This window comes from Thunnus maccoyii, chromosome 14 (assembly GCF_910596095.1).
Source record: "Thunnus maccoyii chromosome 14, fThuMac1.1, whole genome shotgun sequence".
NCBI lineage: Eukaryota > Metazoa > Chordata > Actinopteri > Scombriformes > Scombridae > Thunnus > Thunnus maccoyii.
In genome coordinates this window covers 17,834,804-17,850,595 of record NC_056546.1, presented here as the reverse complement: position 1 = coordinate 17,850,595, position 15,792 = coordinate 17,834,804, and the positions used below count along the sequence as shown (strand labels likewise).

The 15,792-nt window shown below is 38.2% G+C and overlaps 1 protein-coding gene across 3 annotated transcripts; it reads left to right on the top strand.

The window, feature by feature from the left end:
• The first annotated feature begins 280 nt into the window (after nt 1-280).
• Nucleotides 281-8,837, top strand: erlin1 (ER lipid raft associated 1). Of its 3 annotated transcripts, none has more exons than XM_042433178.1 (12): nt 281-380; nt 2,152-2,280; nt 2,697-2,778; nt 4,089-4,135; nt 4,229-4,290; nt 4,388-4,513; nt 4,653-4,726; nt 5,274-5,332; nt 5,487-5,578; nt 5,755-5,844; nt 5,931-6,010; nt 6,108-8,837. In XM_042433178.1, exons 2-12 carry the CDS (start codon nt 2,156-2,158, stop codon nt 6,297-6,299), a joined length of 1,029 nt encoding a protein of 342 aa, XP_042289112.1. In that variant the 5' UTR covers nt 281-380; nt 2,152-2,155; the 3' UTR covers nt 6,300-8,837. The 3 variants fall into 3 exon arrangements, with proteins under 3 accessions (XP_042289112.1, XP_042289113.1, XP_042289114.1); XM_042433179.1 differs by having other exon boundaries at nt 347-446; XM_042433180.1 differs by lacking the exon at nt 281-380 and adding an exon at nt 527-592.
• The last annotated feature ends 6,955 nt before the right edge of the window (nt 8,838-15,792 follow it).

The window sequence follows — 15,792 nt, the reverse complement described above, 5'->3', positions numbered from 1 at the left end:
ACTTTTTTTTGTGGAAAAACCATATCAGACACAAGTTCTTATTCAAAGTAGAGTATTTTATATACATCTTAAAACAGGTCTGGAGGGGACCTTTAATAATTTCAATTTTCGTGCAGTATGTTTGGTGGTCCCATTCACCAGAGTCAGGGATTTGAACTAGATTTTAGTCCGCAGAAAGACCTACTAATACCTAACTACCTAACTACACACGGTATGCCATAGCAAATGAAATGTTTCCGAGGGCCCCTGAAGGTAGCACAACGTTACCAAGTACACTGTGCTGCCTTCAGGGGCTGTCTGAACCTGTGGGAGGCGGGGTGAGGTGAGGGGGAGGGGTCGTTGAACGAGAAGAACAGGAGGGGAGACTGCTCGATATAGTGGTAATTTTCTCTGTCTTTCACCAGCCCTTTATCCTAACGCTTGAATATTGATTATCCCGTTTACAGGTGAGTCAACGTCGTTTGCTTGACGCCGGCTAATATTAGCACTGAGCTAAAACAAATTGACTTCCGAGCCCACCCGATATAATGGGAGCTAGCTTGCTATGAGCTAACCCCGGCTAGCTGCGTTACCAAGCAAACGCACCCAAATGGTCTGTCAGCATTTTGCATTAGTTGAATTGAATAAGTTCAGACATTCCGTGTGATGTTAGTTAATATTGAAGGGGACGTATTTGTGGTGCAAACATGTGTCTTCATGTGTTGACAGGAATGTAACGTTACTCGTTAAGTTGTGTCTCTACAAGTCATTCAGTGAGCTAACGCTTGTTAGCGTTAGCTGCTCAGTTTGGGCTACTTTTGGAGGAATTTCTAATCTAAACAGTTAACTGTAACGCAGTAATCGATGTCATTTTCACCAGTTACAGCAGCCATAAAGGGTTATAACAACGTTCGACCTGTCGGGACGTGAAACTCGCTGTAAATGTTCAGTAAACTACTTTGAATGACTGTTTGTTACGTTCAGTTAACGATTTTGACTTGTGTGCATCTGTATTCAAACTGGAAATAATGTGATCATGGATGGGATGCAAGCTGACAGTTTGTGGTGAAGGTGACCGACACCTAAAGTTGTTTTGTTTATACTTCAACATTAACTTAAGCTTTTTCAGTAAGAAAAAGCAACGAACTCATAGATAGATAGATAGATAGATAGATAGATAGATAGATACTTTATGAATCCCAAAGCGATGTTACAGCAGCCAACAGTGAGGTAAAAAATGCCAAAGAAACAAATGCAATTAAAGACTAAATTATTTACAATGACTAAACTAAATGTATAAATAATAAATAGACCAGACAGAATAGCACAGTCAGGTGGATATTGCTACGGTAGTAAGGTGCATCATTGTCCATGCATGTCAGAATTGCCTGTACTAAGTATTGATACCTGATTAATCTACACAATATACTGTATATTGATACCTGAATAATCTGCACAGAGTGTATGCATATGATAACAGTAGCATATACAGACAGTGCCCAAAGATGATCAAAGTATGAATCGGAAATACAACAGATGTGATGGACAATGTAATAAATAATAAAATAAAAATCCAGGTGAGCAGTCTGTCTTCACTGTCAGAAGAGGAGTCTCCTCTCCCGACACAGAGGAGAGTCATCGTACAGACTGATGGCAGTTATGACATCCTGAGGCATTCTTTGTAACTACCCAACAGGCTGTGCAATGTACTCTGCATAATGTTTTGACAGTATACTGTCTTACAGTATACTCTGTCAAACAGTGCTCAGTGCAATAAATGATACTAAAATACTTTTTCTGCCTCATCTATAGCTTGTTGGATTATTGAGAGGTGATTATAATATCTTGTCCCCTTTATTTACATCAGTGAGGATAGACTGAATATCAGAAACACCTCTCAGTATTACACTATACAAGTCAACAGCGCCACAAACGTATACTTTCAAAATGATCATGTTAAAAGGCCAGCACCAAACTGGACATTATAACCTTCACAAATGTAAGATTTATTGCAGGGCTGTTGTTGTATTAGACTGCATTAGTTTTGGTTAAGTCATGCATGTATTTGCTGCTAATTGTTCTAATGGTTTGACCATAGGCTTAACCATTCCATGTGGTTTACATACATTAATAAACATGTAAGCATGTCTATGATCCTTTCTCTACCTACAGGTGAATGCTTGCAAGGATGACGATGCCGCATGTAGGGGCAGTATTTGCAACAATAGCAGGACTGATGGCAATCCTGTTACACTCCTCCATTCACAAGATAGAGGAAGGACACCTTGCTGTGTACTACAGGTATTGTAACACTGACCTTGCGTTCTTTTTTGCAAGAAGTTCATTTCCTGGTAATAATAAATATTATCTAAGATACATGATCTTTAAAGTCTTCATGTTTGTACTTATCTGTGCTTAACTGATTCATGTGGGGAAGTAAGTTTTGGCTGTCGCTCAGTTTTGGGGAAATGAAATTGAATAAACGTGCACAACTAGCATATTTAGTATGGCATGTAACCAAGATATGAGACCTTAACTGTTGATAATGTTGACAAGATGGACAAAATAACACCCTTTAATATACTGCAACCTTATTCTATGATAACATAAAAACACCCAAATAAATACCTTTCTGTCCTTTTCTTTTGTCCACCCTCCTTAAACATAATCAAGTGTTGAGAACCCAAACCTAATCATTTGTTTGTATCTGTTTTCAGGGGTGGGGCTTTGCTGACAATTCCCAACGGCCCTGGATATCATATTATGCTGCCTTTTATTACCACCTACAGATCAGTGCAGGTAAACTCACCTTTCAACCTTGAAGCTTGGACTTAAAGTGGAGGCATGAGGAATATAAGACTCAGCTGCAAGACACTGCACATGAAAACCAGAGTGTCATCTTCTATAAATAAATCTGCTACAGTATGCAAACGGTTGTCATTCAACCGTGGCTTTAGTGCCTTTATTTTACATTTCAGAGAAATAGGTTATGCACTATTAGTTGTGCTTCGAAATATGTTTAAAACATCCTTTCAATTTGCATTAAACATATACAGTTTCGTCTTTCACGATATAGGTATACATTTCTACTTGGTTTTAGGAAGGTAGTAATAACTAATAAGTAGGGTGTGCAAAACTAAGTAAACCCCTTAATGTTATCAGGGTGTATTGGTTGTCATTAAGGATTTGTAATCAGCCTTTCATGTTTCATGAGCCTATCATATTCAGGTTGTAGCCGTTGTAGAAACTTAATTAACATTCAGAAGTGCAGAAATGCTGCTATACCTCTTTGAATTTGAACCCAAAAATCATTCAAATTCATTTGAAATGAATTGAAATTTTTAAAAACCTGTAATAGCTGCAACATGAATATGAAATCAACCGTTCACATTACAATATAACAAAACAATTTCATCTCATGGAAATTGAAATGAAAGGGGTTTGTTCAGTTTTTATACATTTATATTTTGTCATTTGGTAGATGCTTTTATCCAATGTGACTTACAAGCGAGGCAAGAGAGTCAAGTGTTACAGGACAGTGACTCAGTAAGAGCCGTGGTACAAATTCTCAAGTAGCTGACCAGGTACAAGTGCAGTGAGAAAGATTGCTAGACAGAAAGTTGTTTTTTTTTTTTTTTAATAGATCTGAGTAAGAAACAACTGGAAGACAAGTGAATAGAAAAGTAGACAAGAGCTTAAGAAATATCATAAACAACAAAGTAGTGCAGCAAGTCGAGGTGTTCAAAGAAGAGCTGAGTTTTCAGGCTTTTCTTGAACGCATCAAGGGAGTCAGCAGTCATAGAGATGGTTCAGTTGTCATCACTTGAACTAAGTTAAGATTCAATTTATCTTGTCAAACTAATATTTATAAAGTCAAGAAGGAACGGAATATGTGTTGTATGTATTATAGAGAGAGGTTAGTTGTAAACAAACGTGCACAGCTGTATCTCGGGTTGTGTTGCATATATTCATAAACAGGAAGGTTGAAAAACAACTTGTAGAAATGATGGTCACATGTTGAATCCAGACACATGTTAATTAGTGTACCCATGTAGTAGGAGAAGTATCGTGATCAGTATCAGATGATGTTTTGAATCTCTGTGTTTCAGACTACTCTCCAAACTGATGAGATCAAGAATGTGCCTTGTGGAACAAGGTAAAGAAACATGGAGTTATGTAGCTGCTGAGATATTAATCCATTCATAAAAAAAAATACATTATGTATTCAACAATTTTCTTTCCTTCACAGTGGTGGTGTGATGATCTATTTTGACAGAATAGAGGTTGTCAACATGCTGGTCCCCTCAGCAGGTAGAAAATGTTCTAACATAATTGCAAAAGTTCCTTATTTTGTTGTCTCATCAGCATTACGATAGTCTAACTGTTTCTTTCGTTTATTTATTTGTAGTTGTGGATATCGTGAGGAACTACACTGCTGATTATGACAAAACTCTAATTTTCAACAAGATTCACCACGAACTGAACCAGTTCTGCAGTGTGCACACACTACAGGAGGTCTACATCGAGTTGTTTGGTTAGTACGCATCTTTAATGAGACGGAAAGTTTGAACTCAACACTCGGAAAACATATGCTATGTATTCAGTCCTGAAATAACCTGAAAGTGTGCCACACATGTTGTGTATTCAAACAGCTTGTGGTTTTTGTTTTGCAGACATCATAGATGAGAACCTGAAGACTGCCCTGCAGAAAGACCTTAATTCTATGGCCCCGGGACTCACAATACAGGTAGATATTTATACACATACACACACATAACTTGAGCAGTAGACTAAAATAGTAATTAGGTGACTCATTGAAGAATCTGGCCACAATATACTGGATATAAAATAAAATTTGGTTAGTTTGCAAACCAATTTAGTCACTGCTATTTAAAAACTGTTTGTTAAATGACTCCTGCTCCTGTACTGCTGTGGTGAGATACAGTACATTTGGTTAAAATGGAAACATGAAACAAAGGAACATGTGAAAAAACTCAACCCGTCACATGGCATCATCACATATTTATTGGCATATACGTTGGCCGATAAGTACTCAACAAAGTGAAGTACAGAAAGGCTAAAAATATGTTTGAGGTCATTTAGAAACAGCGCTTACCCACATATCTTGGTCACGATAACTGACAAAAAACTCTTTCATCAACCTAAAACCATAACTATCCTCACTATCAATCAGTCATTCACTCTGTGAAATCTGTTGGCAGTTTAATTGTGAGCAAAGGGTCATTTTCTTTCTCTCTGTTTTCTCTCTGCTCTATTTAAACATCCCGATTAAGGCAGTCCGTGTTACCAAGCCAAAGATCCCCGAGTCTATAAGGAGGAACTTTGAACTCATGTGAGTTTGCAAATCTGCACTTACCAGCACAGTCTTAGTGTAGATTTCACATTCTTGCATGTGACCCACCCACTCAGTTCAAGTAAGACCACAGCGGAAAGGAAACTATTTGTGAGAACTTTTATTGTTTTCTTATGTGTGTGTATATGTGCAGGGAAGCAGAGAAGACTCGTCTGTTAATCACGGCTCAGACTCAGAAGGTGGTGGAAAAGGAAGCAGAGACTGAGAGGAAGAAGGCCATTATTGGTAAATGCGGCAGCTTTTTACTGTAATTCAGCCAGCTAGCCAGTTATAATTTACATGACCGCAATTACAATTTTGTCAGTTTCCCCTCTTCAGTCATTCATGTATAACTACTATCTATGATTCGCTCGCAACTTCCTTCCTTCAGCTGTTGAAACTCATGTTTGTGTTTCCTGCAGAGGCTCAGAAAGTGGCCCAGGTAGCAGAGATCCAGTTCCAACAGAAAGTGATGGAGAAAGAGACGGAGAAGAAGATCTCTGAAATAGAGGGTTAGCCTCTCCACTTTATCATGGATGGATGTTTGTGTTTGCGTATGAGTGCATCTGTCTCATTGGACACCATCTCTTTGTTTCAGATGCTGCCTTCCTGGCGAGGGAGAGGGCAAAGGCTGATGCAGAATTTTACACTGCTGCCAAGTCTGCCGAAGCAAACCGGGTAAAAGATGATGGTGACACAGTTTCAAACACAAACACATGACCAATTACAACATCTAATACCCATATGTTCTTGTCTTTCTCCCTATTTGTTACAGTTGAAGTTAACCCCGCAGTACCTGCAGCTGATGAAGTACCAGGCCGTAGCAGCTAACAGTAAGATCTACTTCGGCCAGGACATCCCCACCATGTTCATGGAGGGAACAAACAGCCCTCCAAAGTCTGAGCGCTCCCCTCATAAGTCCAAAGCCGAACCAGACTTGATTAGAGAGAAGCAAGACGGGCAGTGACTCGGCCTCCGCGCAGGACAGGACAACCTGTTGAGGACTTGTCTTGTTTGTGAGGTAGAGAGCACTGAGCTTCAGATGAAGGGTGGGATAGCTTTGCAGCTGGTTTGGTGAACAACACACTTCAGTCTTAAATCTAAGCAGCAAAGAGAGAAAATGTAAGGATTTAAGGCGAAGGACAAGTGGAAGCGAGAGGTAGGAAGGACAAGATAAAAGGGAACGTTTTTTTTTGTTTGTTTTTTTTTCACCTTCCACTCTTTTTGGAAAAAGACATTTTTTTAGGAATGAGAAAGATGCCATAGTTTAAAATCTAAAGCATATTAAATGCTTATGCCTGCAAGGCGACAGCAAGTAGTCGCCCTAATCTACATGTGCTTGCAATCAGTGCAGTGTTTATCTTTGCTTTTGGATCTGCATTAATTTCTGTTAGTTGTATGCAAGAGGAGTGATTCGTGCTGAAAATGATTTTGACTCTGATCATTAATTTCTGGTTTAGCCGAACTGGAATCCGACAGGTGACACTAATTATACGCAGAACGATTTGTACAAGTGCCATTTTTCTCTCACACTGAATCACTAGTCGGCTCTTCTCTTTGAACACAAGTCAGTGAGAGGATTGTTTAATCAAACGTTGCTGGTGTATGAACTTATTATTATTATTAAATGTGGTGATTGTAAGAGATTCATTCACTACATGGAGCCCACCTATATGAAATCATACAGGTATGAAAAGTGAGCTGTGAAATATTTTTGAGAATCACAGCTTTTTAGAAACAAATGGCCTGATTTAGTTAAACTTCCACCTGCATAAAGAGAGATACAGTATGTTTCTATAGGCACTCAAGTCTTGAGGTTGAATGGTTGTCTCAGTTTCTATATTTAATATACAGTTGTGTCAGATTGGTAGTAATGTGGTTTATTTTCTGTTAGACTGGTGATAGTTTGGTGTTAATTAGTTGTGGGTGAAAGGGCAGCCACTACGGACAGACATGAGATGCTGCACCAACACTTGCTGTGGCGTTAACTGTGAAACCACCTGAGAGGAAAGAAAAAAAACGTTCTGGTGCTGCTAAAAGAAAATCTGCCTTTCTAACTTTAAATTCAAGTTGACTTAGTAAAATGGGAAGAGTAACGATAAAACAGCTCAGTATCAGTGGGGCTTTCCACTGGAGGAAGTTGTGATTTGTACTCCTCATCAAGAAGTCATCCATCTTGTTTTGATTATCAGGGCCGTGCATGAGGAAATTTATAGTGGCTTGATTGAGATGATTAGTAGTGCCTGTAACTATCTGCCAACTCTTTTGTTTTAGAGCTTATTGAGACGTGGTTAAATGTTAATTCTCAGGAAATTGATTTTTTTTATTTTGTGTAATCATTCCCCATGTTCACACTGGCCATTAAGAGATCCCCAGGACAGCTGCTCGTTGTTAGACAGAGCTTATTGTGCAAGCAAATGTTTGAACTTTGGCATATATTCTGTATATTGAAGTCTATTAATTGAATCTGGTAATACTCAAGTAGATAAAGTGAAGTCGTGAAACAAGAAAGGAACTATTTGATTTGAGGATATGCAAAGTTAATTCAAAAAATTAAAGTCTGCTGATGCAAAAAATTGAAAAACACATTCAACTAAGGTGACATTTTTATTGCTGCATCACCATTTTATTGCACCATTTATTTACAGTAGATGTCTGACATTGAAGATTACGCGGACAGGGCTCTCACAAAGGAAATAATACAAACAAAAGCTCTGTTCTACTGTAAATGTTTACATTTTCTGCACTTCAAGAATTGAAGGACTGTGAAGTATTTCAGTCTTTGCTAAACAAGATCACTTGAAGGATTTAGATTTCAACACACAACTCCTAATAAAAATAGTATCTCACACTTCATGAGTTTGTTTAACTTCCAATTAGTTTTGTGTGACGACATGAGTTCCAGTAGTGCACAAAAACAAGCTTTCTTCCTTTTTTTATTTTAAAGATGAATGTCGTTAATGCTCGAGCTAAAACAACATGCAAGTTGGTGCTAGTTTTATTGTGTGTGAAGCTTTTTTGATTTTGTTTAGCTTTGTTTTTCAAAAACAAGGAAATACTTCCAATATTCAGATTCAAGCCTTAAATAACGAAGGGATACCCGAGGTTTAAAGTGATTCTTATTAACTACACGGCTCCATGTGAACTTGGCATGTGATATGTCTGAAGAGCGTGCACAGAAACACTGCACAGCCTCACAATAGACTCCAGGTGAGAAAGACACAACTAGCAGCGGACACTACTCGTGTTTGGAAGGCGTCCTGATGTTTACTTGACCTCTGAATGGCAGTTTAAAGGCTGCACTCTTCATTTACTTTGGTGATGGGTTCAAATAAAGATGCAAAAGAAGTGTATGAATCACTCATGAAAATCTTTTTTTTGTCAATATTTTGTACAATCTGTGAAATTTAAACATTGTCTTCTTGTTTTAAAAGGTTTATATGCAAAATGTTTTCAAGTTTTGACAATGTTCTTATGTAAAATAAAACCTATTTTGGTACCTCTCTTCTACTGTGTTGATTTGTGTGTGAACATTGTTTGGTTCAGTGGTTTCCATCCTGTTCTCTCTGTCCCCCAACAGCCTTCAACAGTATTTATTATGTCTCTTGTATGTTATTTAACACCATTATTTAAATAAAAGTGTATGTTATAGTTATTTTAAATACAAGACTGATGTTCAAGTTTACATTTGTGCTACCATTTGGAGTGGCAGAGGCTGGATGGATTTAAAACATTCCATCACTCAGCTTTCTATTTAGCTTTCTCTCCTTGCACACTAACTAGTGTTCGCAAACTTAATCACAGTTCGTAAAATGTCACAATTGACTCAGGTTGGTGGGAGATGTCCCGTGCACTCAACTTATCAGCTGATGGTTTAGTAACAGGGACTAACACTAAACTTGTAATGCTCTTTGTGTATTTATTTTCTTCATAAACAAATATATGGATAAATGTACAGCTTTGGAAAAAGTTAAGAGGCCACTCCAAAATGTCCTTAAATCAGTATGTTTACATGTATGTCAGCCATTTCACTCCAGTGTCTGTTGAATGCCAGCACAAGCACACCAATCAATCTACTCAATGAGGTAGTCATTATTTAATTGATTATTCTTAACTATTCTAACAAGGAAAAGTATAAAAACCACTGCTGTGGTCATCACTATCTTGCAATAGGACCAGCTGGATGGCTAAAACAGTGCTGGTAGTACCTCAAAAGTAACTGGAATCAAAAAATAATTATTGACCACGCCAAAAAGGTTGAAAAGAAAAGTTTTGAGTGAGGGAAAGAAAGGTTCAGTTCTGGCTTTACTGGCAGAGGGAGGCAGTGAGCTTCGGGTTACTTCCATCCTTAAAGTTTCAAGCAGCAGACACTGGGAACAACAAAGCTACAGACCGGCAGAGGGTGAAAATGACTCACCACTGACTGGGATGACCACCAACTCCTTCAACTGTCACTCAACAGCTGTAGGATGACATCAATTGACCCAGAAAAAGAATGGTAAACAGCAGCTGGGGTGAAGTGCTGGGCGAGGACGGTTTGAAACAGGCTCCTAGTGGCAGAGCTTAAGTCATACAAAGCTAGAAAAAAGCCCTTCATCAATGAGAAGCAAAGAAGAGCCAGCTGAGGTTTGCAAAAGACCATAAGGAATAGACCGTAGAGGTTTGGAGTAAGGTAATCTTCTCTGATGAGTCCAGTTTTCAGTTTTTCCCAACACCTAGTCCTCTAATGGTTACACAGACCTGGAGAGGCTTACAAGCCACAGTGTCAGTGAAGAAAACTTGCTTCCGTTTGCTCTGACAATGTTCCCCAACTCTGACGACTGATGCTCCATGCCACACAGCCAGGTCAATCAAGGTGTAGATGGGGGACCACCAGATCAAAACCCTGTCATGGCCAGCCCAATCTCCAGACCTAAACCCCATTGAAAACCTCTGCAATGTGATCAAGAGAAAGATGGATGGTCACAGGCCATCAAACATAGCAGAGCTGCTTGAATATTTGCACCAGGAGTGGCATAAAGTCACCCAGCATGCCAGGACGCATGAAAGCTGTGATTAAAAATCAGGGTTATTTCACCAAATATTGATCATGAACTCTCCTTGAGTTAAAACATTAGTATTTGGTTTTTTAAAAGTGAATATGAACTTGTTTTCTTTGCCTTAATCGAGGTCTGAAAACACTGCATCTTTTTTCTTATTTTGACAATTTTGGAGCAATGTTGTCAGTAGTTTATAGAATAAAACAAAAATTAGATCAAACACATGCCTATAAATAGTAAAACCTGAGAAACTGATAATTGTACAATGGTATCCTCACTTTTTTCCAGAGCTGTATATATGTGAATTAGCTGTGCTTTTAAATAATCTTTCCTCTTGGCAGCTGCCAGTAGTACAAAATAACTAAAAACATTTACTCAAGTGCTATACTTAAGTACATTTGAGGCACTTTACTTGAGTATTTCCATGTTATGCCACACAAACTTATACTCCACTACATTTCAGAGGCAAATATTGTACTTTTTTACCCACTATGTCTGACAGTTGTAGTTATAATTTGAATTTTAGGTTTTATCCATACAAACATGAGCTCAAATATTCAATTCATTTTCAAAGACTGAACTACCTGAGTATTTAAAACTAGCTCAGCATCAACCAAAATATGCTACTTATATGTCAGTGAATCAGTATTAACAATCTAATAATTTACTAATAATACTTCTGCACTTTTACTACTTATTCATCACTTTTACTTGTAAGCAAAGTTAAGTAATGTTATATTGTTGGATTGGTAATTTCACTTATCTAAAGACTCTGAATACTTCTTTCAACACTGGCAGCTGCAGAAGTACCAACTGGGGCACAAGTGGCCCTGGTTGGGAAACATTAGTGTAGTACACATAGATACCAATAGGAGGAGAACTAACACCATGTTACACAAATGCTCTGGTTTTATCACAAACGGCAGCAAGAACTTAAAAAGACAAACAATGGACCAAGATCAGCTTAAGAGCACGAAGTATAAGAATACAGATGAAAATACTGTTGAAAAGTGGGAATTCATATGACATGCATGTGAGGAAATGTTGGATAGTCACTAATTTTCATGGCTGGGTGGCTGTGACAACGTGAGGATGACTCAGTGAACCTATACATGTTCTATCACACAGTCCCTGTTGTTCGAATCTGCATTATGTGTTGTAAAGACGTCTGGGGAGTTTGAATGTTGTATGGTATTCCCAAGAGACTCCTTAAACCTCAAGTCCTGCCCTCAGCAATGCCAGTCAGCTGCACACAAAGGCTTTCCAGGAAATATTCAGAGTGTGTGCGTGTGACCACTGCCTGAATGAGCAGAGGGTGTTTAGTTTAAGTCTGACCCCAGTTTTTCCTGATGTCAGGATTTGTGAGAAATATGATCACAAAGCATGTTTATGAGTGTAAATAAACTTCACTCAGCCTCATCATGTTTTCTTAACTGAGGAGGATTTTTTTGTTTTATGCTCATTTAAATGGGTGGTCTGATGTGGTGTCAGGAGGGCAGAGTCAGCGAGTTTAAAGCCCTCCCTCTCAGGAAGTGAGGTGAAGGTCAGGTTTGCTGTTTCCTGGATGAGCCAGCACTCCTCTTTCCTTCCTGTGAGTTTCTATCATCTGATCCTGCATGATCCCTCTATCCTGCACTGCCTAGGTCGGCGTACCTCTTTAGAGACTGAAGGGTGTGGTCACCCATGTCTGAGTGTAGCAGAGTAAATCTAGTCCCCAAACAACAGTATGGTGATGAATATGATTCATCAGCAGTCATCAATAGCTGCTCTGTTTAGCAGTTTTGCTTCACATTCCTCTCCTGTGTGTTGGTGCAACACACACATTCATACAAAGAGAATTATCTTTGCTATTTATCAGCACTTCACGCTGTTTCTCCTCTATATAATCCTCTATTGTAGGTGTTGATCCTCAGGAATGAGTTTCTGGTCCTTACCGTACAGCTCTTCCATTATTCTACATTATTCCAGCTCTCATTCTGTGTTGCACCCTCAACATTATTGTACTCTGTCAGCAACGTCTTTAATGTTGGCTTTAAAGTTCATTCAGGACCTTGGAAGCAACAGTTGACAAAATAATCTCAACACAATCTGTTAATAGTATTATTTATACTAATATACTGTCACATCATGGACGAGAAGTGCTCAAAATGATCAGAAAAATCAACATCTGTAATTGCACGACAACTGGAAAAACTCCATCTGCTGAAGAGCATATAATATGATCAAAAGCTCCAGAGCAGCTACTAAATGGACCTTGTGGTGACTATTTTGTCAACTATTTTAGTACTAACTTATAGAGCAAATTGGCCTCATCATTAAAGATTATAGTAAGCTACCAACATCATGTTTGCTGCACTACCGTATTGTATGATTTTGTACTTAATATACAAATACTGCAAACTAAGGTTTGACTTTGACTAATATTTTTGTCGATAGCTGATGTTTTGTACTGGTTTCTCCTAAAAATATTTTCTTTTTCATGTTTGTCCTTCCTTATTCTATTTGGGACCTTGATGTTACATGAGATCAGGGATGTTTAAAGGGTCAGTTAGTTATAAATATATGTTATGTTTTGTCTTGAAGTGTCCTGAGTGAGATGGAAATTCCTTTAAAGAAAGAAAAAAGAGACTGTAGAAAAAGTTTTTTTATGTAGTAAACATTCTTTCAATAAAATATATAAGGTAATTAATTAATTAAATTAATATTTTTATACAAAATAGATGATAAAGCAGATATTTATAATAAGCAGATGTGCTGTTTCCATCAGAACTTCACTCTCATCAGGGTAGAAAGGTCTTCTAAATGGAAACAAACTCAAACCAGTGAGGTTAGATGGTGGTTTTGCGGCAGCTGTGGGCAGGTGATTCATCGCACATACTCAGGGGTATATAATACGTTGCTATATTTAATTTAATTATAAACAGAAATGTATGATGAAATTAACTAAATGTGGAAAAAAACTGCAGGTGTTACAGACTGTTTTTATGTAGCTGTAAACTCTGCCTGGACAATGTCTGCATTTTAGTAAACTGGTGAATCAGTCTAACCCACATTTACACTGTATACTTTATGATACTGGTATTACAGTGTTATTCATTGCTAAATGTATTTTTTTTTTATTTTACTTTTGTTTAATCTTTATTTAGTCAGGCAGTCTTATTGAGATTAAGATCTCTTTTTCAAGAGAGACCTGAGGACAAGAAACATACATAAGACAAAAACACAATCAGCAGACAGAAACAACAAAACTACACAATCAACAATGAATTAATAAAAACAGTTACAAGAATTGTAAAAAACCAACAGATATTAAAGCTTTAAAATCTCCACGAGGAATGAAAGACTCAAGTTTGAGGGCAGTTCATTCCTGAAACCAGTTCTGCCAACATTAGTGTGAACATGAGGGATATCTAAGGTTAAGTAGTTACTGGATTGTGCACTGTAGTTACTAGATTCAAATGAGAGAAACCATGTGAGGTAGGTTAGAAGCTGCAACATTAGAGATGAGTAACATGATATGGTTATTTCCTTTTGACTGTAAGGAAGTCCAACCAACCTTGTGACACAGAGAACAATGATGAGTACGAAATTTGTCATTTGTGATAAAGTGTAATGCACTACGATACACAAGGTTTAACTGCTGAAGTGTAGATAGGGCAGTATTACAATACAGAATATCTCTATAGTCAAGGACAGACATGAAGGTTGACTGCACAATAGTTTTATGCTTGGAAGAAGACAGACAACCTTTGATTCTATACAAGAAGCTTTGAAACTTTGTTTTTTAATGTCTGAGTCAAATGTTGAATATGAATCTTGAATTATAGTCAAGCCAATACAAAGTATTTGTATGACTCAGCAAGAGTAATATGGGTGCCATTTTAAGTTTTAATGGCAGGATAGTCAGAGTCAAAGGTGGAGGTGGAAAATACCTGTAATTATTAATAATAATAGTCTGTGATTAAGGAGTGGTAATTTGAAAGCATCAAAGGCAGACTGAAACTGAGTCATAGCCCGGGATGGGGTGGAACCTGGGGCATATAAAATTGTATCATGTGCAAAAAAAAAAAGGACATTGAAGTATTAATTAGGAAGAATTATGTTATTTATGTATAATGTAAACAGCAGTGGACCAATGACAGACCCCTGTGGCACCCCATTCCTGATGGTAAGAGGTCTTGATTAGGCACCATCAGCAACAACAGTCTGAGTTCTCTCTGTAAGGTAAGAGTGGAACCTATTAAGCATGACTTCATCTAAGCCTACAGGCTGTAGTTTATGAAGTAGGATTTTATTATTGATGGTATCAAATGCTTTTTAGAGGTCAATGAAGAGAACAGCACAAGATTGTTTTTTTATCTAGGCAGGAGACAATGTTATTAATGACTGAAACTGCAGCTGTTATTGTGCTGTTACCTGGTAGAAAACCAGACTGCTGAGGGTGTAGTAAATTTAGTGAATCAGCAAAGGCGTGTAGTTGTAAATTGACCAATAATCCAAAGATCTTTGCTAAGAGGGGAAATTTAGATATTGGACAGCAGTTGTTGAAATCTAAGACGTCACTACTTTTGTGTAAGGGTACTACAAAGGTACTTTTCCACAAAACTGGAATCATACCTGTTAAAAAGGTTTAGTTAAAAATATGTGCTAAATGTGAACAGATTAAGGGGGCACTTAAATGAAGAAGATATGGGTCAAGATTATCTGCACCAGTGTGCTTTTAACCTAAGCAGAGTTTTGTGAGCACCTGCACTGCTTACCAAGCTAAAAGGTAAGCAGTGCAGACAAAATTGATTTCATTGTATTGCTTCAAGCGTAACAATGCTGGTGATTGATCAGGTGATATGAAGGTAATTACCACAATAGAGCTCAGTCACAGCAGCAGGCAGCTGGAGAAGATCAGCTGCTCCTAAACATCTCAGCAGGTCACCATTCTCCTGTTATTTTACAGATCAAAGACAACACAGGGACTGACAGAGACGCAGCACTTGGTCTTATCTGATGTAATTTGACAACATGGAGCAACTCACCCAAGCCTGTCCCAGATAGCATACCAGGCAATGGTGCGGCACTGCTGGCCTTCTTCTGGCCTGGACAAAATGGATATGAGCCTGAAATGGCCCACATGTAAAATAGCAAATATGGCCCAAATATCCCCAATCAAATGTGGGCCTTTTCTGGTAAAGATGCAGTGCTCTTGGGTATGTGTATTCTGGACGTTGGCCAGTTCTGGTTTATCTGGTTTTCCTTGGTTGACATATGGCATTGCTATGGCTTGCTTGTGGCCCAGATCTGGGAAACAGCAGCGGACCGCCCAAGTGCCATCATTCCATGCAGTATGTAGGCCAGATGACAGTGCCGAAAGTGTTGGGTGTGGGCCAGATCTGGGCTACAGCAGTTTTGCTATCTGGGATGTCACTT

Coding starts and splice junctions, on each gene's coding strand:
- erlin1 (XM_042433178.1), top strand. CDS start 2,156: ATGCTTGCAAGGATGACGATGCCGCATGTAGGGGCAGTATTTGCAACA. Junction 4,136..4,228: donor AATGTGCCTTGTGGAACAAG/GTAAAGAAACAT, acceptor TTTCCTTCACAG/TGGTGGTGTGATGATCTATT. Junction 5,579..5,754: donor GAGGAAGAAGGCCATTATTG/GTAAATGCGGCA, acceptor TGTTTCCTGCAG/AGGCTCAGAAAGTGGCCCAG.